General features: G+C 52.1%; 2 protein-coding genes across 6 annotated transcripts in view; both read right to left on the reverse strand.

Annotated features, from left to right (window-relative positions):
- Positions 1 to 67: 67 nt before the first annotated feature.
- SLC25A18 (solute carrier family 25 member 18) lies at positions 68 to 16,426 on the reverse strand. 2 transcript variants are annotated; one of them, XM_057492562.1, is made up of 11 exons: positions 15,930 to 16,426; positions 12,507 to 12,813; positions 8,803 to 8,918; positions 7,909 to 8,031; positions 7,708 to 7,763; positions 6,781 to 6,871; positions 4,676 to 4,794; positions 2,928 to 3,090; positions 2,072 to 2,226; positions 1,415 to 1,490; positions 68 to 1,010 (listed from the first exon to the last, which is right to left on the reverse strand). In XM_057492562.1, the coding sequence occupies exons 3-11, from the start codon at positions 8,820 to 8,822 to the stop codon at positions 869 to 871; spliced, it is 945 nt and encodes a 314-aa protein (XP_057348545.1). In that variant the 5' UTR covers positions 8,823 to 8,918; positions 12,507 to 12,813; positions 15,930 to 16,426; the 3' UTR covers positions 68 to 868. The 2 variants fall into 2 exon arrangements, with proteins under 2 accessions (XP_057348545.1, XP_036788341.2); XM_036932446.2 differs by having other exon boundaries at positions 12,511 to 12,813; positions 15,930 to 16,425.
- Positions 16,427 to 18,295: 1,869 nt separating this feature from the next.
- The window catches only part of LOC118935839 (chromatin remodeling regulator CECR2), a 216,767-nt gene continuing 212,330 nt past the window's right edge, over positions 18,296 to 22,732 (reverse strand). For 3 of the 4 annotated variants that reach the window (XM_057492554.1, XM_057492555.1, XM_036932493.2), the window contains one exon: positions 18,296 to 22,668. In XM_057492554.1, the coding sequence (XP_057348537.1) occupies positions 22,663 to 22,668 (6 nt within the window). In that variant the 3' untranslated portion in view covers positions 18,296 to 22,662. The remainder of the gene's footprint in view (positions 22,669 to 22,732) is intronic. The other variant, XR_008993900.1, reaches the window with a different exon arrangement.

A 22,732-nucleotide genomic window follows, 5' to 3' on the forward strand; every position in this document is an offset into this window, starting at 1 on the left:
TTATACTCTTCCACACACACCACCCAGAGCTGTTCAGCATTACCAGTCCTCTAGAGGATTTGACAGCTTTACGGAGGCAATAGTTTTATTAGCTTTGGCCGAGTCAGAAAAGAAAGGGTTTGTTAGAGAGGGGTTACTGTGTGTTAGGCCTGAACCCTTCCACAACAGCCCTTCTTCCCGTTCCTTATTCCCTGTTTGCCCCTCAGATGACTGCTGAGTTGCCCCAGGCTTTGCAGGTAGGCAGAGCTGGGGTTGGAACTCGCGTCTGCCTCGCGAGCCCACATTCATGTGCAGTCCTCTCCATAGCAAATTTGTCTTTAGGCCAAGCACTTCATCACCAACATCAGGTCAGGGGGGACTAGTGTCAGTACCAGGTTCTGGGACGGGCATCTTTTCTGCAGGATTGCCCTGCATGTGTAAGATTCCCGATCACAGCAGTCTCTCGGAAAGGACTTGGCGTGTGGGTGCTGTCACAGCCAATTCAGTTCCTCAAGGTGATGCAGTTATGAAGGGGTAGAGTCAGTACAAACCCAGGCCCGGTGTGACCTAGAATCCTGCGGCTACCTTCCAGCCCCCAGTGATCATCTGATAGGTGACGAAGACCTGTCTCAGCACCTGTCTGTACTGGGCTCTGAGGTGGACCTGGGACTGTGGGTGGTGTGTCCACAGAGTAGGAACAATAATAGGCGGTCAGGGACTTTGGAAGCTCCCAGGTAGATGAAGCCCAAAGACAAGGAATGCGGCTGCCGGGGAGGGAGAGGTCTATGCTGGCCACCTGTCAGGAGGCGGCTCTGGGCAGAGGCAGAGTGCAGGCTGGGGCAGCGGGCGAGAGATGGCCGCAAGGAAAGGGGCTTGGGCTCCAGCTAAGCTACTCAGAACACTTTAAGATGCGCTCGCCGATGCCGATGAAGTAGACGCCTTGGGCGATCCCAAAGAGGGGGGCTACGACCAGGGCCCGGCAGCCCGCTCCTTTCAGGAAGGCGGATGGGCCCTCCTGAATCCAGAGTTTCCTGGGGAGAAGGAAAGGCTGTGTGAGCTGATAGACAGGCATAGCTGCATGCAGTGCTCAGTGCCTCCTCCTCCCTTGGTACGTCTTCCTTTGAGAGGAGGGGCTCTTCCCACAGCAGGAGCCAGGCCCAGGGGCGGGGGCCTCGCCGCACCCATTCCATGTGTGCAGTTTGTTGCTAAGCGTGGGGCCAGGCACGGGGACCGGCTTAGTGTGGCTACGCTGGGGGAGAAGGGTGCTGTCCAGAGGAAGGAGAAGAAACAGCTGCAGGGCATCCTGTTCTGTTCGAGGTGATGGAAGGGGACAGATTTCAGATCCAGAGCTCTGCCTAGTGTGGGGATTGAGCTGTTCTCTAGGTTGGTGCAGGGCGACCCCAACAGAGAGGCCCGGGGACTGAGGGGCACTCACCGGGCGCAGTCAGTGACCCCGCCATAGCTGTCCTCGCCCAGACCTTTCTTTAGGGTTTGGATTCGAGTTTTCAAAACTAAATTGAGCAAAAGTTAAAGTAAGTAGTGAGCATTGGCTTTGACTGCCCCCCACCTTGAAGTGGCCCATGTCCTGTTGGAGCCAGCCTGTCAGCAGCTGGACCTGAGGCCCTGTGACATGGATGGGACACTCCGCATGGCCCGTCTGCAAGATGGAGAGTCAACCTGCATGGCCCCCAGGTTAGTCATACTGTCGGGCTCCAGCTGCATGTCACAGAGCTGGGTGTGGTTGCCAGGGACGCTGTCACCCTGCTCAGCTCTTGCCTGTAGCCCCCAAGTTGAAACCAGCAGCAGCCATGGACAGCTGAGGCTCACGACTGTGCTGGGGCAGAAAGCCGATGCAGTCAGCCTCTGAGGGTGAGGGGCCTCATCAGTGACACAAGTGAAGGCGGCCTGGGCCCCACGTCCCCTGGGAGGACCTGAGTGAATTTCTGCTGGTGGCATAGGTTGTGACCCAGGAGGGTTATCAGGTTGGGGCTGTTCCTCTGTCCTAGAAGTGCAAAATTACAGTTTTTATCTATAGACAACTCATCTGTAGAGCAAGTCAGCCCTCGAGGCCTCCGTACCCCGAAGCACTTACCATCCAGAGGTGTCACTGTGATGGCAGCTATGGAGCCCGCAGCACAGCCTGACATGAAGGAATGTGCAAAGGAGGCCTTCCCCGTGAGCTCCTGGACTCCAAGGCTGTTCAGGTTGGCAAACAGCGGGAAGTAGAGGACGGAGAAGGGGATGTCTCTGCCGGTGGAAGGGGGTGTGCTGAGCTGTGAGCGCTCAGGCCTCCCCAGGTGTGTGTGGCAAGCCCCTCGTGTGAGCTGGACTCAGCAGACATGCACTGGCGCCTGCTCCTGTGCCCCAGCCCTGGCCAGCTGGGCGCAGGGGAAAGGATGGATTCGCCGCCCATACCCAGCTTGGCACCCGCCCCCAGTGCCTGGCCTGGACCTCCTGATGAGCTGGATGCAGAATAGAGGCTGGGGCAGGCAGGCTGATGCAGAGAGCAAGAGGTGGCTGCCGAAGAGCCATGCGCCACCTGTGAGGTGTGGGGCAGGCAGGAAGGTGAGGCTCACTTACTATCACCCAGCTGACAGAACAGAAGCCCTGGCCTGGGACACTTGCAACCAGCTAGAAGGATTTTGGCCAAGTGGCAGAGTAAAACAGGCCCCACCCCTCATTTACTTAAACGTGACCCACAGTCAATTGTAGATGGGCATTTGTAGGGGTGTGTGGGCCACAGAACACCCAATACTTACGTGGGCCTGTTCACAAAAGTGGGGCCTAAAAGTAGTCTTCAGGTACTCAGCCCTGCCCAGTTCTGGACTAAATGTGCCACAGAGAGACTCTGCTGTCTGGGTCTGAATATTCTAGACATCCCTTGCCCTTGGCTTCCTCCCTGCCACCAGGTCCTCCTTCTGTGTCTGGGTTCAGGAGGGAAGCCTCACCTGAGGAGCGTGGCACCCAGACCCTTGTAGAGCCCAGCCAGGCCCTGGGTGCGCAGCAGCTCCCTGGCGACGAGGGTGGCAGACGGGCGCCTGTGGGTAGATGCTGAGCCAGTCGTGTAGGACCTGGAGGCGCACGGTGCCGAGTCCGAACCCTGGTGGTGGGCTGCCAGAAGGGACAGGACAGATTCCCCTCACCCCAGGCTGACACCTGCTGGGGGCCTGAGGATGGGCTTGGGTTTAGAGCACTAATGTCTGGCTCCCAGGGAATCTGTAAGATCTGGATTGTCCAGTGAGTCCCTGCTGCTGCCTGCCTGGTGTGCTTTTTTATAGGAAGCTGTAGTGGTGTGCAATTCCTCATCCTCTTAAAACTGTTTGTACCTGTCTTCCACTTCTAAACCATCTCTGGGCCTGTTGACATAGTTTCATCCCGTTAGCACTTTAGAACATGGGAATCCTATATATCTTTGTCCAAAAACTCTCCTTCAGACTCCCAGAGTGTCTCTTCCGTGTAGAATCCCAAATTTAAGTGAACATGCCCTTTTTTCCCTTCACCCATTACATAGAATTGGATTCTTAATATGTCAACCCATTTTAGTTGAATAATTCAGAGCCCATAATTTGATGAGTTAAACATCTAATAAACAGAATGGAATTATTTCTATCCTGAGCATATTAAATACAAGCATTTCAAATGAGTCTCATTAATGACCACTGGATTCAATGTGCTAAAATTGTGTGAATGCTTATTTTCTTAATTCTCAGTGTTTGAGAAGTTTTCCCTAGATGTAAATCCCTGCTAAAAGGAAATTATTTCATGTCCCAGTTTGATTTGATGCCCAGCATGGCAGCCTTTCTTACCAAGAAGCCAGTTACTAATACATATGTTCTAAGGGTGGTACCACAATTAACCTTATGAAGGCAGTTAACTGATGAACATTATTTCCCTATTGTCTGCTTTAGATGAACATTCATTCATTCATTCATTCATTCATTCATTCATTCCTCTATTTCCTGTCTTTCACTTATTTTTAAAGGTTTTAGGAATACTAAAACTTCTCATCCAGGTTGAAAAATCATGAAAAAGACTAGTCTTTGCAGAGGAAAACAGTGGGGACTTCCCATGCCCTGAACTGGATTCTTAATGCATTTTTACTTGCCTCAGGCTGGTTTGAAGGCTAGCACAGGACACGTGGACAGCTGGTGAAGGACAGCCACACTCACTGAGCACCTCATCAGGGTTATTCAGACCCTGCAGTTTACCTGTGAGAAGCAGCCCTCTGCCTACCTAGGGCCGGCCCCCTTCCACTGTACTTGTTCTCAATAAATACTTTGGTAGCTACAGCACTCATATTATATGAGTATGAGGATCTAGAAAAGGGCCAAACCTCTCTCCCAGAGAAAACCAAAAGAATAGAATGTTTCTCTTTGCCTTCCTACAAAAGCCAGCTTCTATAGCATTACATAATATAGCACGATATAACTTCTGTTGACTGAAGTTTTCATGAGTAGGTGGTTGGCATTCTTAAGATCTGTAGGAAACCAAACCTAAATGTCAAGGCTGTGTGATGGAGGTATTAGGTATTCTTTGTCCCTCCTCATTCAAGAGTCTCCTTTCTCTGCTATAGTTCTAGAGCTGGAATTTTGAAACAGAATGGTAACCATACAATACAGACTGCTGCTGCTGACCTGGAAAGCTGATTGGATCACAGCCCTTCATTTATGCCATGTGAAGTTGGGACAGGCCTCACCCAGGCGCCCAGCATCCTGCAGCTGAATCTTGAGCATTTCCATGGGACAGGTAACCACCACCTGGCACACTCCAGCTCCACATCCAGCCAGCATTTCCATCTTCAGGTTCCGCTGCCTCCTGTGGTACCAGGAATCCAGTACCTTCAGCCAAAGGCCACCCCAGCCCACCCGCCCTCCCTCGTTAACCAGGACTTCCCATGCCCAGTATTTAGCTTGTCCCCATCAGCTGCACTCATCCAGCTGCATAATAATCACCTGGCCCTCAAGCTCACTCTCCTTAAAGACATGAGACTAAATTTAAAATGGGCCATCAGGGAGGTAGCACCTGCACAGAGGTTAAGTTCGTATAACAGAGCCACCCATTCCCTGACCTATGCAAAGTCACTAGGGTGATGGGAGGCACAGAGGGAAATAGCAAGCATTTGGGGTTGATATTCAAAATTTCATCAGCATAAAAACATAAATGGAACAGAATCAAGAGCACAGAAATAAACCCTTACATTTGCAGTCAACTAATACTTGGTTAGGGAGTCAAGAATACTCAATGAAAAAAAGATGGTATCTTCAATTAAATGGTGCCAGGAAAACTGGATATTCACATGTAAAGAAATGAAACGGCCCCTGTCTTACACCACTCATAAAAACTAACTCGAAGTGGATTAGAGGCTTAAATGTAAGACCTGAAATCATAAAGCCTCTAGAAGAAACCGGAAAAAACTCCTTGACTTGTGTCACCTGAAGCCTGAGCAACCAAACAGTAACGGTCGGGCTGCAGCAAACAGAAGCTTCCACACAGTAAAGGAAACCAGGAAAGCGAGACGGCGACCTACTGGGTGGGAGAACATCTGTGCAAATGATGCATCTGACAAGGGGTTAATATCCAAAAACAAAGAACTCACACAGCCCAATAGCAAAAAGTAATCCAATTAGAAAATGGGAAGATCTGGTTAGACATTTTCCCAAAGATGAATGGCCAACAGGCATGTGAAAAGATGCTCCACATTACTACTAGTCAGGGAAATGCAAATCAAACACAATGTGATGTCACCTCACACCTCTTAGAATGGCTGTCATAAAATAGACCAGGAATAGCAGGTGTTGGCGAGGATGTGGAGGAAAGGGAGCCCTCCCACACTGTTGGGAATGTCAGTTGTTGTAGTCACTGTGGAAAGCAGTGTGGAGGTTCCCCAAAAAGTGAAAAATAGAGATGCCATATAATCCAGTAATTCCACTTACGGAAATCTATCCAAAGAAAACAAAGTCACTAACTTAAAAAGATACGTGCACCCTCATATTCACTGCAGCATTATTTATAATAGCCAAGATACAGAAGCAACTGAAGTGTCTGTTGATGGATGAAAGGCTACATGTGGTACATATACACAACGGAATAGTACTCAGCTGTAAAAAGAATGGAATCATGCCATTTGTGATGACGTGGAAGGACACTGAGGGTGTTAATGCTCAGTGAAATGAGCCAGAAAGACAAATGCCATATGATGTTCTAGAATCTAAAAAACCCAAACACATTAAAAAAAAAAAAAAGATTTGTGGTTACCAGAGGCAGGGGGAGGGGGGAGGGGAATTGGGAGAAGGTGGTCTAATGGCACGAACTTCGTTGCAAGTCCTGGAGCTGTGATGTGTGTGGCTATGGCTGACTGCTCTGTGGCATATTTGAAAGTTCCTAAAGGAGTAGGTCCTAAAAGTTACCATCACAAGGAGAAATTTTTTTACTATTTGAAATGATGGCTGTTAACCTATGGTGATCATTTTGCAGCACATCAGGTTCATGCCGTGTGCTTTTGCTGCATGTCAGAGCTTATTAAAACCAGGGAAAATTCATCAGCTAGTGGATGAATGCCTGTGTGCACTTTATGGTCAGTCTGTCATCTTATCATCTGAACTCCCAAATTACACCAGCTTCATTTTTTTCCATTCACTTTGTCTGCCAAAACACACATAATAACCCTCAGTCATTTGTGTGTACCTATCAGTACACAAGCAGACAGGTAAACTGAGCACATGTGTGCAGTCCTGCTGCTGTTGCCTTCGAAAACATGGGCACGCCGCGAAGGACTTACGTCCCACCCCCACCTGGCCATACCCATCTTCCATCAACAGCTGGCGGAAGAAGTCATTGGCTGCCAGCTTGATGGCCTTCTCTGGAGTGACCAAGGTCAGGTTCACAGCAGCCCCTGGAAGCAAAGCACAAAGCTGTTAAGCCCAGGTCAGAAGCATCAGTCCCCTGAGTCTGCTGCTCACACAGCCTGCTCTCAGCCCTAGCCAGGTAGGCTGCTGGGAGGATCTGGCGTCCTGGCGTGGGGGTGGGCGTCCAGGAGGGTCCTCTGCCTACGTCGTTGGAACAAGTTCCTTCCATTTCTGCTGGGCTGTCCACCCTCCTGGGTGTGTTTGCGGGCTCACCAAGGGGCCTCGCCAGTGCCACCTGTCTGCAGTGATAAATGAGCAGCTTCCCACGTTAAGCCCCGGTAGTAAGGTCCCAGGGGCAGACTGGTTTCAGTTTCTCTGCTGCCCCAGCCCAGTTGCCGCAGCTCTGTGAGTCACAGAGGTTTGGCCTCTGTTTCTTGGGTGCTGGCTTTGTATGCACTTCCCCAGGCACGTGGCCTGGATGGGACCCTTCCCCTTCTCTGTCCCTGGCAGCCTCTTAGCCTCCTGCTGTTGGCCTCTGGATGCCCTGAGGGCCGGCTTGCAGCGGGGAGTTCAGGGACTCACATGCTTCCCGCATCACCCAGTGAGGCAGTGGTGGTACCAGGAAGGGAGCCCAGGGCTCCTGGGGCCGTCTGCTCCTTATGTCCCCCCTAAAACTGTAACCACCTCTGTCTCCACCCAAGAACATGAGGGCTCGTGGAAAGCAATGTGGTCCAGAGTCAGGGTAGCCCAGGCCCCACCCCAGGAGTCCCGAGGGTGGAAGGAACGTGGATTCTCAACCATCTGACCTCAGAGGCTGGTACCCCGGGCACCCCTCTGTCCTCATGGGGCCCAGCCAGCTGCCAGGGATGCCTGAGGAGCCCACCTCGGTACATGCCCAGGAAGCCCTCCGCCCTCGCCGTTTTCATCAGGCAGTCTGTCCTGGAAGCAGAGGCCAGGAGGGGAGTTCAGCAAGCAGCCGGCTGTGCCATCGGCCCCCAGCCAGGCCCTGAGCCTCCTGCCCGCCCGCCAGCCCAGGACAGTTCCCCATGCCCACGTCCCGGGCCCATCCCTCAGCGGTACCCACATTCCCATGTAGATGCCTTTTCCATGCTGGTTCTGCAGTCGAGTCTTGGCCAAGTCGATGGGGAACACACAGGCAACCCCAACAAGCCCTGCCACGCCTCCATTGATGAGTTTTGCTGGGACACTAGGCCGTGGGGGACACAGTGAGGGGAGGTGCAGCGGGGGCCAGGAGGGGGTGGGAAGGGAGGCAGGAGCTGGGGAGAGGTGGGGCCTCGCACTCTGCCAGCTGCGGACAGGCCAGCTCCGTCTCGGGGGCCCCTCTGGGACAGGCTTCTCAGCCACTCGGGGCTTGTCCCACCCGGAGCCACACATGGGTGTGCACATGCACTGCAGAGTTGCTGGGGGCTGAGGGTCTGTGGGAACCGAATCTGGCCCCTGGTTCTGCTGCTCGCTGAGCCAACTGCTCCGCCTCTCTGGGCCTGTGCTTCCCCTCTGGCAAACTGGCCTTGGGCTTTGGGAGGACCAAGTAAGTTAGTGTGTGTGTGAATGACAGCTATCATTAACAGTAAGAACCGGGGTTAAAGCACTGAGATGACGTGACTGGAGCCTAAAGAAAGGCAGGCCCCCGATGCTGAGGAGTTGTGGGAGACGGACCCTGGGGCCAGCGAGGGTCTCTTATCCTTCAGGCCAGAGCCAGACAGGGAGCAAAACATTTGGAGGTGGGTAGATGACCTGGAGGCAGTGAGAGCAGGTGATCGGTTTTCTCACCACAGCCTTGATAAGCAAGCGAGCTTCTCGGCCACAAACAACTGGCCCACGTTTTGTGTTCTGAGAAGCGTCCAAACAATGACTGATGGCATTTAACGACTACTCTGGTTTGTGTATGGCCCTGGCGCACCCGTCAGCCATCGGGGAAGTGGGGCTGTGGAGGTGGCCCCAGCTGGCCCGAGTTTACCTCATGTCCTGCTTGGACATCCTGCAGGGCCGGGCGCTGCCAGGGTCCCGGGACGAGGCGGCTGTCGCTGCTCAGGGAGATGGCTGGCTTGGCCAAGGGGGTCCGCGTCGGTGAGTCTGGCCGCGTAGCAGGGGACAGCACGGTGTCAGTGAGGACCCGGCCCAACTCCAAGCGGTGGCAGCTCCCTCCTTGCTAAGCGGCCAAATAGTGCACATGGCGGCTGGCCTGCCCCACCAGCGAGCCAATGCCACCTGCTCGTGCCGACTTCCCCTCCCAGACCTTCAGGCTTCAGGAGTTGAGCTCAGGAGAAGGGGGCCAGGGAAGGTGGCCCAACTGAGGCTCGGGGCCAGCAGCCTGGGCCTGGGGCAGAGGCCTGGCTGCAGGAGACTTGAGCTCGGAAGTCAGCCTCTCACAGCGCCTGAGATTTCTGAAGCCACTTTTTGGCTCTTAGAATGTGTTTTCTGATCATCAATGGCCCTGTTAAAAGACTAAGCTGCATTCATAACGGACATACCTGCAAAGGCCCGGGACAGCAGGGGACGAGGCCCTGGGGTCTGGTAGGCGAGCAAGCTGGGCCTGCTCCCTAGGCCCCTCGTCTCCCATGCTCCCCAGGGCCCCCCGAGGGGCCAGCATGTCCATTCTATTTTGTTTGGGGAAGGGCAGAGAGATCGGTCTTTCCTCTGGTGTATATTGACTTACTCAGAATAAACCTACTGAGTGCCACGCACTGACTGTTCCAAGTCTGGGATACAGCAGCGGATGAAAGACTAATTCTATTGGAGGAGACAAACAATAAATGAAACGAGCAAATCCTAAGGACACCAGACAATGATAAAGACTCTGGAGGAAAAAATTCAGAGGGGAAAGTAGACAGGAAATGTCAGTGGGTGAGATTTTGGTGGCTTAACCAAGAAAGGATTCATCACGAAGGTGACTTGAGGGTCCAGCAGAAGTGAGGGTGTGCGCCACACAGGCGTCTACAGGCCCCAGAGCAGAGGGAGGCGGTGAGCTGAAGGCATTGCTGGGTAGCCAGGGAGGGGTGAGCAAGGGTGCGTGGTAGTCACCGGACCACAGGGAGATGGCACTGCACAAGGCCTTGGGGGGTCTGGCTAATGAGAAGAGATTGGTTGGCTAGGTCTGAGCGAAACAACAGTGGCATGCTCTTGACAGACCCATGTGGCCCAGGTGTTGAGGACGGCCAGCAGAGGGTCAGAGCTAAAGCAGAGGGCGATGACACCATAGCAGTAATCAGGCTGCTGGAGGGGTGACGAGGAGGTGACTTGGTTACAGGCATTTGCTGAAGGCAAGGCCAATGGGATTTCCTGATGGAGCAGACGGCAGAGGAGTTAATGGAGGGGCCTGGGGTTTGGACCTAAAACACAGAAAAGTTGGAGAACATGGAGAAACGGGAAGCTGGTCTGCAAAGAAAGGAACAGAAAAGTGAAGCAAGCCCATCGGGGGAGAGACAGAATAAACATCCTCATGGACGAAGACTGAGGCCTGTGCACTCCTGCCCTTGGGCCCCCTGATGCTGAGCTGTCCCACTGGGCACTCCAGCCATTGTTGTTTAACTTGCTTGGACGGGTTTCTGATACTCTTAATTAACCCCGAAATTAGCAAAGGGGGTGAGAACTTGCAAACTACAAGCCCTAAGGTACAAAATGGCGTGAGGAGCCCTGACCTGGGCAGTGAGTTGGTGTGTCACCTGGCATCTCATGAGGTCCAACCACATGTGCCCAAGAGCTGGAGCTTCAGGGGACTTGGTGGCAAAATGTCAGGAAATTAAAGTGTGTTGGCTTCTCAGTGAAACATTTAATGAGGTGTTGTGAGAGAAAGGCATGTAACTCCAGGCAGTCACCTTAAAAATGGGCCACTCCCCAGCACCTCCACCAAAGGGCTGTGAGGTCTCCACCCACGCGAGCGCGTGTGCATTTCGGAGCACCAGCCTTGCCCGCCTCTCTGAGTCCCAGGCCTGGCAGTCCCCTTCAGCAGACTGCATGTGCAAAGCCCAGGTCTCAACCAGCCTTCTGGTGCTGGTGAATGTATTAGCGGATGGAGGTGATACAGGGAAAAGTGACAGTCAGCCCGCCAAGGTGCTAAAGGAGTTGTACGGCCACGGAAATCCCAACCTTGGCAACAGGGTCCATGCCTGCTCAATCCCTAAGGCAGTCCATGAGCCCGAGTGCTAGTCAGCCTGCAATCTTTGTGGAGCACCTACTGTGTGCCACTTTTAAGCAGCAGGGATATGGTGAGAACAAAAGCAAGGTCTCTTCCTTCATGGGGTTAAATTCTCCTGGGTCCGGCCTGGTAGGAAGAGGCTTCCCCAGTGATGCAGCCCGCCTCCCACAGGCACCTGGCCAGGGCGCTCACTACACTGCCAAAGAATTTACTAAGCTACTGGACAGTCACTGAATTATCTAGTTTCACCACGAAAGGTGTGCTCTGCGCTTTAGACTATCAGCCAGTCGGGAGGATTTCCCCTGCCTTGTTTTAAATGGAATAGAGGAAAAACAGTATTTGGTGGTACGGCTGACTGTTTACGCACTGGGATGCGGAACCACGGGGAGCTGCCTTTGGGACTGCCAGAGAAGGGCTAGATATGAAAATGTGACCATCACTTGGACGACAGACTCCGTGTCATTAGCTGTGGATGCAGCGTCTGGTCACGACGCTGAGTCATTCCACGCTGGGAAGATCAGTGCATTTACCATTTCACATGTGATAATTGACTCCGAAGGAAGAGATCTGGATGTTCAGGAAATAGTGTGTGTTTGCATGGCCTTAGCACCAAAGGGCGGAACGCCGCAGCCGGCCCGGTAAAGCCGTGGGATGAGGGGCCGGAGGACAGGGGGTCACTGGGAGAGAACAGGAGAAACAGGACCGGGGCTGGGTGACCGTCGGGCCTGAGGCGGGAGAAGGCCGAGGGGCGGGAGGAGGGCTGCCCGCAGCGAGCCCCCAGCCCGTCTGCGTCCCAGCCACACCGGCCCTGGGCCCGCGCCCTGCCTGCCTCCCTGGGGGACAGCCAGTCAATATGCCTAGGCAGCCGACCCCTCTCTTAAAACACTTACATAGTAAAAATGAGAAAATTCGGAAGCACAGAAAGCTGTAGTCGTTTCCAGGTTTTCTCGGGGCCACATTCTGCGGGAGGCTGTCCAGAGACACGTCTGTGCGGAGCGGCTTCTCCGCTGTGACCTCGGCCGGCACTCCCCGCCCTCCTGTACCAGCCATTCCTGGGGGCTGCCGGTGCTGCGGGCCCGTTTCGCGCCGCCTTCCCGCGCCCACGCCCACCGAGCAGGCCCGCCCCGCCCCCGCCCCGGGCCTTCCCCCCGCAGCGGGCGCCTCGCGCTTCCCGGTGTCTCCTGACCGAGTAGTGCACGTGGGCCACTGCCCCCAAGTCCCTCCTCCGTGTCGACGCTCAGGCGCCCACCCCGCGGTGCCCGTCCGCCGGCCTCACCCCCACCCCAACGAAGAGCCGCTCCAGGGCAACGTCCCCGGCTCGCACCGAGGCGGGTGCGGAGGCCCTCTACTGCATTGCCACGGCCCGCCGGGAGTGCCAGGCCGGGCCTCGCCGACGGTCCCCGCGCCCACCCTTCCCCGAGCAGCATATGAAGCGACACGGCCGCTCCGACGTCCCCCACAACTGTTCACTGGCCAAAAGAGGGTCTTTTCCTCCCACCTCTAAGCTTGATACGCAGACAAGACACTCACCTGCTTTCAGTAAAAACCTCTTTCCTGGCCGCCACGACAAAGGAAGGCAGCGCTGAGGGTCCGTGCGCGCGGGAGGGGATCGTTGAGCCTCCCTCCCCACTTTTCCCTCCTGCGTCTTCACGCGGGGTTGGTCTGAACGAAACCCCGAGGCGGCAACTGCGCAGCCCAGCTCAGCCTCCCCAAGAGGTGAGTGGGTGGCTTGCTGTTTGCTTGGTGGCGGTATGACTGGGACAAAAGTTCAGGCTGGGAAGCGTTGCTCAAGGCACCTTCGTGGATGAGAGCATTCACCGCTCACGCGGAGACCTGGAGGTCAGGGAAGGAGGGCAAGCAGGTCAATGCAATGCAAACCCTGTTGCCGACCTCTGGTGCCAGAGCTGATCCCACCTCCTCAGACTCAAGCGCCTTTCCACCCGCAGGTGTCCTGCTCCCGGAATGATTCTGCACTTTCGGTGGCCTACAAGCACCCTCTGCAGGGATGCCTGCCCTGCTAGCTAGCTCAGCATGTTTCGTGGGCGCGCTCAGCCCTGCCCATGAGTGCTGCGGTGTTGATTTGGCACATTGCGCCCCAGAATGTTACAGCTCAGTTGTGAGCTCCTTAATAATTGAAGGGGTTCTTCCAACTGCAGTAATTGATTTTGGGCTTGAAGACCAAAGGCAGAGATAAAACCAAGATTCAATTTGTCTTTAGTGGCATACTGTCTGATGTGGGGCAAGGGATCAGGCAGTAGTGGGAATATATAAGCTGGTAAGCCATTTGGGTCCTGGAGGGAACAGGCCTTGCTGCCTGCTTGGGAATGAGGCATCAGCAGGGCAAGCTCTGGAGTCAGCCCCAGGCTCAAAGTCCAGCTCCGGAGTTAGTAAGTTACTTAACTTAGCGCTTTTCTGCACCAAGAAGGAACTGAGGCATCTACTCACAAGATTGCTTTGAGGCACAAGAGCAGGATGTAAGAATGGGCTTTGGAGTAAGGCTGTTTTTGAACTGGTTCGAATTCATCATACCATTTACTAGCTGTGTGACCTTAAGTCACCTCTCTGGGCCTGCTTCCTGCTCTGAGAGGTGAAGTACACTTCGTGCAGTGCCTGGCAGGTAACAGGTGTTCACTAACTGGTCATTTGTCCCCCTTCTGGTGGGCAATAGAAGCTAAGGTGTGTATTTTTAGGGGCCTAGAGGGCACAGCTCAGATGTGTGTCAACACCATGTGGTCTGCACAGGCATCAAGGCAAGAGATAGAATGGGAACCTGCATGCAGGGGGAACACATGTGGTTTCTGTGAAGAATCAACAGGGCTTGGCAGCTGATTAAACATTCTGGGGACAGGTATTCGGTTTGAAAGGGTATCAGCAGAAGAGATTATCATCCCAACTAAGAGCATCAGTAGGTATGGGTAGGTAAGGAGAGAGTAGTGGCAGATTAGTTTGGCTGTGTAGCAGACACATAATGGGGGATGGCGATGAGTATAAGAGAGTGGTACCACCTCACACCTGCTAGGGTGGAATCATCCAACAAAACACATGCTGGCAAGGATGTGGAGAAACTGCAACTTTTGAAACGGTGCAGTCACTGTGGAATAAGGTAGTTTCTCAAAAAGTTAAAGATAGAACTACTGTATGATGCTGCAATCCCATTTTCAGATGTACACTCAGAAATTGATAGCAGGGTCTCAAACGTGTTTGTGTACCCATGCTAATTATTTGGCAACATTTATAAGGGAGAGAGGAGAGGCTGATGGGATTTGGTCAGGGTGCAGGTAGGAGAGGCTGGAAAAACAAGGCACAAGGGAAAGTCAGCTTTGATGAGGGGGCACCATGACAAGAAAGAAAAAGGTGGAGATTCGAAGCACATGACAAAGGGAAGACGAGGTCAGGCCATTAGTGCTGGAATGCAAGGAAGGGGTGAGGGCCTTCTCTGAAAGGAGGACCCTGCAACAAGCTTGTTAGGAAGGCAGAATCCTGGGACCCACCCCCACCTAAGTAAACCAGACTCTGATCCTAATGAGATCATTCAGTGATTCTTATGTATATTTAAAAAGCCCGCAGGTCGCTGGTTTTGTACAGTGGTCATTCAATGTGCACTGCACAAAATTACCAGGAAAACTGAAAAATCCTGCTGGACAGAGCACACCCCAGACTAATGACTCTAGGTGGTCCCAGGAATCTGTTCTTCTTTCTAAAGCCCAGGTTTTTAAATCCCTAATGGGTAGCCTAAACTGGCAATCACTGGTTTAGGGCATTTCAAGGCCAGACAGCAGCTCACTAGAATTTGTTGAATAAATCACAATGGCAGCTGGGGGGCATGTCATGGAGCAGGATACTACCGACAGCGGGGAAGTCAGGGCAGGACTGTTCGCAGCACCGACAGCTGTCTGCTGCTGGATTTATGTTCCAAGAACAGTCTGGAAGGTGGGACAGGGAACAAGGAACTCAGTGGGACTTGATAGGCGGTGGAACAGCAGGGTGGCAAGGGGGGCTGGGCAGGGTGCACGGGGTGCTGAGGGTGTTTCTGAATTTTGCATACACTCTTGTCCTGCAATCCTTCCCCAGGCTTGGAAGACAGGGGCACAGCTATCACCCCTCTCCCTGTCCTTCCCCAGGCTTGGAAGACAGGGGCACAGCCATCACCCCTCTCCCTGTCACCCGGCACAGTGATGGTGAGGGGATTGCTGCGTCTGGCCTAAAGAAGACACTCAGCTCTGGGTAGGGGTCCTGAAGACTGAGGTGCAAATGCCTGTGGTCAGTGTCCTCAGACCTGGGTTGCATCAGAACTGCCAGGAGGGCTGTCACAGATCAGTTTGGGTCAGTAGGTTGGGACAGTTAGTCGGAGCTTGCGAATCTGACAAATCCCCAGGTGCTGCTGCTTGTTGAGAGGTGACCCTATGACCCCAGGAAGGTAACAAGACTCTTCAGGGGAGGCTGAGGAGGGGGATGGGCCAAGTTCTCCCAAGACAAGCTCCTTCTTGCAGACCTGGGCCGTCTCTGGGAAATGTCCTTAGCATTGCACTATGGATCATCACTGATGACTGAATCTTCTACATCATGTCATTATCACTCTAGCCTGGTGAGAGTCGAACCAAAGTGGAAAAGAGGAATCCACACTGAACAAGGACTGAGACTAGATACAGGGACTGCTCCATATGGCCCAGAGCACCAAGACACAGAACCCTGTACCAGCCCACATCTAGGTCCCTCCAAATTGAATGGCGCACGGCACCCCACCCTCCTGCACACATTACACTGCAGGAGGCCATAGAAGGCTCCTTCCTTAGCCCTTTACTTCACCTGTGCTGTGCACCCTTTCTGACACCTCGGAGGAGTCGTTTTTCTCTCTCCAGTTAAGCATCTGAGCAGAGGAAGCTACTTTCCTTTTGGTTAGTAATTAGGCGAAGTGCTAGGCACACGGCAGCTATTAAATAAATACTTACTGAGAACTGGACTGCGCGTTAAACGATCCTCACCTTGGTTCTCGGGGCACGCGCAGGCCCAGCTCTGTTGGACGTCTTTGTCTTCCTCTCCCCACGCAGACGCAGTTCCTTCCCAAAGCAGAAACCTTGGATCTAACCCAAGGGATTGAATCCGCAGCTTTAAAAAATTTTCTCGTTATCAAGTGGCTGAGATAGGGCTACTCTCCTTGGCATCTGCTGTCCAGAGAGGTACAAAGCCAGGATTCTAGGAGCAGACAGCGCTTTTCTGAACCCAAACACTTCTTCAGGGCCCTCCATTTATATGCATGGCACAGATGCACAGGAGGTGGGACCTCAGCACACAACAGCCAGATCTGGGGGGGTTTCAACTGCCTTCTGGGTTAGCAGTTGACAGTCCACCTTTCTCCAAAGGTTTTTACTAAAATTGCCTAAGGAAGCTGGCAGTGAGCCCAGGTGGCAGAAGGGGACTAATGTAGGTGCACAGATGATCTTCCAAAACCCACGGGAACCCAGGGGCCAGGGGCGCAGAGCTGCAGGGCAGATCCAGAGAGAACCCAGGGGGAGGGCACAGCGGCGGCCAGGCCCTCAGAGCTGCCCTGCCCCCTGGCCTGGAGTCCAGCAACTGAGGAGGAAAGGCCCAATGGCATTTCTGCAAAGGCATCTGTTCTGTAACAAACAGTTTATTGACATAGGCCGTTCACCTCCCAGGAAGACTATTTAGAGGGAAGCTTGGCCTCCAGAAAAGGCCGACCCTGGGTTGTTTTCTCAATTCTGTTAGCACCCAGAAAATGCAGAGATTAATGCAAAACTGAGCTCCTTGAGGAGACATTTCTATATAAAATTAAGATACCTTCCCTCCAATGACAGGAATTGGTTTAGAGACAAAAAGACGTTAATGTTTAAACAGAAGAACTTTCGGATGTTTTCAAATGTCAACATAAGTTCTGTTAGAGTTTGAGACTGAGCCTTATGTACACCCCCTCCCTCTTCCCCAAATCTTGCCCCACTGCCTTCTTTTCAGGCTCCACTTTGAGGTGCAGCTCCCAGAATATGAGTGGGACCACCTTTGTGTAAGGTCCGCACCCACACTTGGCAAGTATTACCATCAAATAACTCCAAAAATAGAGCCAGGTTAACACTACCTACTGTACCAAGTTTTGAAACAAGTTGATCAGTGGAAGATGCTTTGTTTTGGTCCCCAGATCTGGGAACACCTGAAAGGACAGTCATCTAAGTGTGAAGTTCTCTCATCCACTGAAATGGCCCAGAAGGTGTGGCTGTGCATGGTGAGGAGCCCAAGTCACAGTAAGAGTGGTTCCAACAGGGAACCCACGCATGTCAGGAAGCACATTTCACATGTACTTTAAGGCCTACGTACTAATATGCAAGGCCAGGGCCCCGCTGCTGTGCCAGCACAGGGGGGCCAGGCTGTAGCAGGGTCCCCACCCCCCCGCAAGGACAGACACTGAGAATCAAGTGAAACAAACAATCTGGCCAGCATCATGTTGACCCTGGTGTTACATGAATGATTTTCCACTTTAAAGTTGACTTTTTGGTTTCAACAATTAAATGGAAATGCACCTACAAAACTAGAAAATATGATTGACCTGAGTCATAGGTAGGTGCTACTAGGAAAAATGCTTTATGGTAGAAGGACTGAACCACAAACAGTTTTCAAACAGTGACAGGATAGTCTCAAAACATGTTAGCCGGTACCAACAATGTAGCAGAGGGGATAAGGCGACACCAAATAATTGGAGGGCGAGATGGAAAGATCTGGCATTGCCCTAAAGAATGACAGACCCGAGTGAACAAGAGATTGGAAATGGGTCTCATCTGTAGTGGAATTTCTGAATGAGATTACTTAAAAGGCCCATTATTTAAGGATAAAACAGGCCAGGAATTTGGGTGTTGTAAGACCATGGCTGACAGAAAGGTGGCTACTTTTTACCTGTTCTTCCCTTCCCCTGGTAATGAAAGCACTCCTGGGAACTGGAAATGAAACATGAACTGGGCAGGAAGTACCTGCTCACTAGCCCTGTGGCCCCCACCCCGACCACGTGCTGCATGGGCAGCCCCAGGCCCAGCTGCCCACTGTCCCCAGCACACCCTAGACCTCAGGAGATCAAAACCAGAACACTGCAGGTGTTTGAGGTAGGTAGGCTGTGCGGGTGGGTGGGCGTCAGGCCCGGCTGGGAAGAGCGCCTGACCCCACACCACGTGGCGCTGTCAGCAGGCCTGTCCCGCTCACAGTCACCAAGGGCACACACCGCCCCTGCCCCCTGATGCGTGGTGGGGTGGGAGGAGTTCAGCCTGATGATGAAAGTGACACATGGACACACACAACTCACATACCAGAGCCTGGCTATTTTAAGAATGTACTTTATACAAAATAACGAGTTCATATGGAAATAAATCTACAGACCTCCAAGATCAAAAAACTTCTTAAAAAGTTCTTTTAAAAAATTACCCAACACACAATATTGAACTAACTATTGAGGTAAGTGTCGCTCTCAGTGAAATGGGACTCAGCAGACCACGACAAAATATACACAATATAAAAATAAATAGCATTCCCCTTCCCAGTACTGGCCAGGAACGTTTGCATGGTTTGTGCAGCAGGAGGATAGAATCCCTGACACTGTGTGGGGATGACCCAGACTCCCAGGAGCCGTGCGCGAGGCAGGGCAGGGAGGCCCCCAGCCCCAGCCAGGGAAGAGGAGTAGAGCACATTGACCTTCCTCAGCATCCATACCCCTACCCCCTAAGCCCCCCTCTTTGCAGAAACACATGCAGGACGTCACCTGGATATCAGGCATTTCTACATGGAAGCTCAGTCAGTCTCCTGTGCACACGGAGAGAAAGAGCAGACAGGGAGACAGCCCCTCTATGTGTGTGTTTAGCAAAGGCCTACAAGCAGAGAGGGAGCCTGTAGACAAAGGTTTACACGAGACGGAACGCAGAAACGTTTGCTCAGGCTGTTCTTCCCAAGGGCAGGCAGGGCATGGCTCAGTGTCTGAAGGTGAACAGTGCAACCTGCCCAGGGTGAACACAGGGGCCTGGCTTCGCTCTGTGTAGCAGGTCTCAATCACACTCTTAGTGCCTAGGTAGGACTGTGAGCCCAGGAGCAAAAGCCTCTCTCTGTGCGCTCAACCCAAATCCCAAGTATCTGCCATGCAGTGCTCAACTGAGAGCTATCTGCAGGGACGCTGCGCCTCAGCTCCAGGTGGGCAGTGCTGCATTCACACACACAGAGCTGACTCTGGCAAAGGGGGTCTGTGCACAATCTCACAGGGAGTGAACTGACAGGGACAAAGGGGCCAATGATGCTAGAAAACTCCAAGCCTTTCATTTCTTTGAAAAGTTTCTCTGAAAGCAACTTAGGATTCTGACACTGTTACTGACCTTGCCTTGGGACTGCTGGGTAAAGACTTCCATGAACTTCAACAGGTGTTAAGGGTGGTATGTCATTTCTAGATCTTAACTTCCATCAAAAACAAAAAAAGAACAAAGTTGAGCCAAGTGGTGTGCACAGACCGCAGGCTTGTTCCTGACATGTGCTGAGGGTGGCACCAAGGGCCAGACTCCAGGGGGGTTACCAAGCACCACAGCACACAAATGCCGCAGGGACGTGAGCCACGGGAGGCACTTTCAAGGTCTGAGGGCAGCTGGGTGACTGGCCACTGGATGCTCAGGTTTGAGTGAATAAGGGGCATACCCACAGGTCTGAAGGTTCTCAATAAACAGAAGGAAGATGGGCATGAGGAAGGCTGCCTTTGAGAGTGGTTGGCCGTGGGCTGACTGGGGACCAAACCACCGGTAGCAGGTTCTGGGGTGTGCACACAACAGAACCGAACCAACATGGTTCAGGGGACATAAAGGGGCTTTATTTTTGTTTTTAAAACGTGGGATGGAAAAGTTTTATGAACAGGAATTTGTGTGCTTTTGTCCTTATTCTCCACATGCATCTACCACAATACATTTTAGCCAATGGCTACTTTTTAAATAACAGACTCTGAATGGAAAACAAAACCCCAAACCAGAAACCTTCCAAAAGGCTCTACTTTTCTTTCTGGATCGTTTATTTCTCTTAGGTCTCTGGGAAGCAGTTTCCAGCTTATTAACAAACCCAGTAAAGGTTAGCTGTGAATGTGGAACGGCTGGGGAGTACTTTGTACCTCCCCTCTGGGGACCACGGGCCATTGCTTTTTGGACCTCCTCACCCCTATCTTCCCCTTAGTGTGCCACGAACCACACCCCTCTGATGGAGAAGACCATAGGGCATCTGTGCCTTCCCGAGACACGTGAGCCAAGAGTTGCCAAAGGAAGAGAAGGTGTGGAGTGCAGATCCAAGAGCCGGTGATAAGACTGGGCTGCATGGCTCCTGCCTGCTTTTAGCAGATCTGCACTGCAAGGGCCATAAAGCCCAGGACACCCTGCACAGGGTGTGAAGGCCCAGCCATCCCCCGTGGGACGCAGGACACAGCTGCCGCCCTGTCCCCAGTGTTAGTGTGATGCAGAAGCTCCGGCTGCTATTGTCTCAATCGACTTTCTCATCTCTCTACACACCAAGGAGATTAGGGGTAAGAGAATTTACTGTACCGGGGGTCAGTCATGGGAGACTGAGGAGAAAAGGTCACCCGAACAGTGTGTACACAGCTGCTCAAATACCACTAGGATAGGAGGGAAGTGTACATGGTAGCCCAACTACTGCCTATGGACCCCCTGCTCATGCCCCAGGGTCACTCAGCACAAAGTGCTGGCCAGGGTAGACGCCCTGTCGTGTGTGCTCCCACACACAGGTGCCAGAGGCTGCCCAGCTCAGGCCAGCTCTCCTGTAAGCAGCTGCCTGCAGCAGAAAGATCTGGGCCTGGGCCTGGTTCAGCCATCTTCTCCTCCTCCCTGCTTCTGCTTCTGTAGGCACAGCAGCAGTAGGACTGCTTCAACCACTGCGTCTGCACTAGCTCAAGGATGCCCCACACCTGCCCCAGACATTCTCATCTGCACCAGAGGTAGGTCTGAATCATATAAGAACAGCCTCAAACTGACCCCACTTAAAAGCACACCAAATTTAAAACTGACATCTATTAGAGAAACACCCTGTCTTGGGGGTGTCTGTGTTCCCTACAGCTCTCAATTCTGCCTGGGCCACAGGCCCCACCACCAGGTCTGTGAGCATTCACCTGATCCGAAGGAATCTGCACCAGGCCAGAGCTGGTCCGTGTGCACAACATGGATGTCTCCACAATGTGTCTCTCTTCCTATCAACAGTGTATGTTTAGCCCATGTTACACAGGCTGTTCCATGGTTTGTAGATTATGCTGGACTTGGAAGGAAAGGTTCAATCGGCCCCTCACATGGTTGTATTTATAAGAAACTAGGGCAGATTAATATTATATGGGAGTTTTTCTATTACTCCAAAGGCATGCTTAAAAATATGCTATTCTTTACAAAAATCTGTGAATTCAGGGCATGTTCCTTAGTTTTTCTTTTCTTTTAGGATATTCAAAAGTTTAAAACACGTGAGTCTTAACTTTGGTGGCATATCTGCTAAAATCAAATACAGAATGCTAAAAAGGGAGAATCCAGTGTAATTCACTTCTAAAACTGTAACTAATTTAATACTGCAAAATTGTTTCCTATCACAGATATGACAAATGATTTCCAAGTACTTGTTGATAGCTATTTAAATCACCATGACTTCTTTTACTGATTCACTTAAAATGAATAAAAACCCTATATACTGAAATATTTCTAAATTCAACCTGTAAATCTACAGAATACATTTTTCCTATTCAAAACTGTGCAATTTCTTTATTGATACTACCATATACAAACCTGAGTAGTCACTTCCACAAAATGTGACCCATGCCAGAAAGCGTGACACCTTTCAGATCACAGTCCAGGATGGTCTGTGGGGAGGACGATTCATTTATCTTCTAGTAAGTAAAACACTCCAGTGACCCTAATTCCTGACACTGGTTTACAACTACCTGGTAGGGCTGGTGGCAGTGAGGAAGGGCACTGCTATCTTACTTCCTGGATTCGGGCCACGAGAGAAGAGGGCAGAGGCCTCTGAGGCTGAGTGGCTGGGTGGCAAAACCAAGTCACAGGAGTAGACCCTCCCGACCCTCCTCTCCAGCAACCATGGGCACTCATTGGACTGGACTGTAAACAAGTGAAGGACCACACCAGTGCTGGGCCACCACAGTCAGGACTTCTGTTTCCTCCACACCCCCACCCACCCTCCCACTTTATGTACAATACATTCACCACCAACAAAAATTATCTTAAAAGGCAACATGTAAATTGTGTAAACTGGACCCAGCTCCAAAAATATTAATACTATGAGTAGTCCCTTCCCCCAATATATACCTGAGTTTAGCTGCTCATCAAAGTTTACAGGCACCACTCCATCCCTAAGTCTGCCCCTCCCCTAAGTTTAAGATGTTTTTTCCTGAACAAGAGTCTCTGGATTTAGAAAAGCCATCACTAATTCCAGTTCATTCATGCTGTCAGCCATGCCAGAGATCCCAACCAGGACCTTTGCAAGCTGAGGGCCAGTCATCTAAGAGGTGTGCCTCTCAGGCTCCAGGCATGGCCCCAGCTCCTGGGTGGTGTGAAGTGAGGCCCTGTGAAGGGTGCAGTGGGGCACAGAGGTTGTTCCTCAAACTCCCATATTCCGGGCTTCATGTGTAGCTTCCATTTCTGTGGGGCATATTTCCTCCTTGGACTAGCTCTGAGAGAAGCAAAATAAAGTTAATTTAAACAGAATTAATGATTATGTTAATTGTTAAAAAAAA

The sequence above is a fragment of the Manis pentadactyla genome, chromosome 14, assembly GCF_030020395.1.
Source record: "Manis pentadactyla isolate mManPen7 chromosome 14, mManPen7.hap1, whole genome shotgun sequence".
NCBI classification, from domain to species: Eukaryota; Metazoa; Chordata; class Mammalia; order Pholidota; family Manidae; genus Manis; species Manis pentadactyla.

Bases quoted from the DNA above. Each gene is read 5' to 3' on its own strand.
- SLC25A18 (XM_057492562.1), bottom strand. From the start codon at position 8,822: ATGTCCAAGCAGGACATGAG. The intron at 3,091-4,675 runs GTGAGGCCTGTC...CCCTTCTGGCAG, and splicing joins GCAGGATGCTGGGCGCCTGG to CCCACCACCAGGGTTCGGAC. The intron at 1,491-2,071 runs GTAAGTGCTTCG...TGCTCAATTTAG, and splicing joins CACAGTGACACCTCTGGATG to TTTTGAAAACTCGAATCCAA.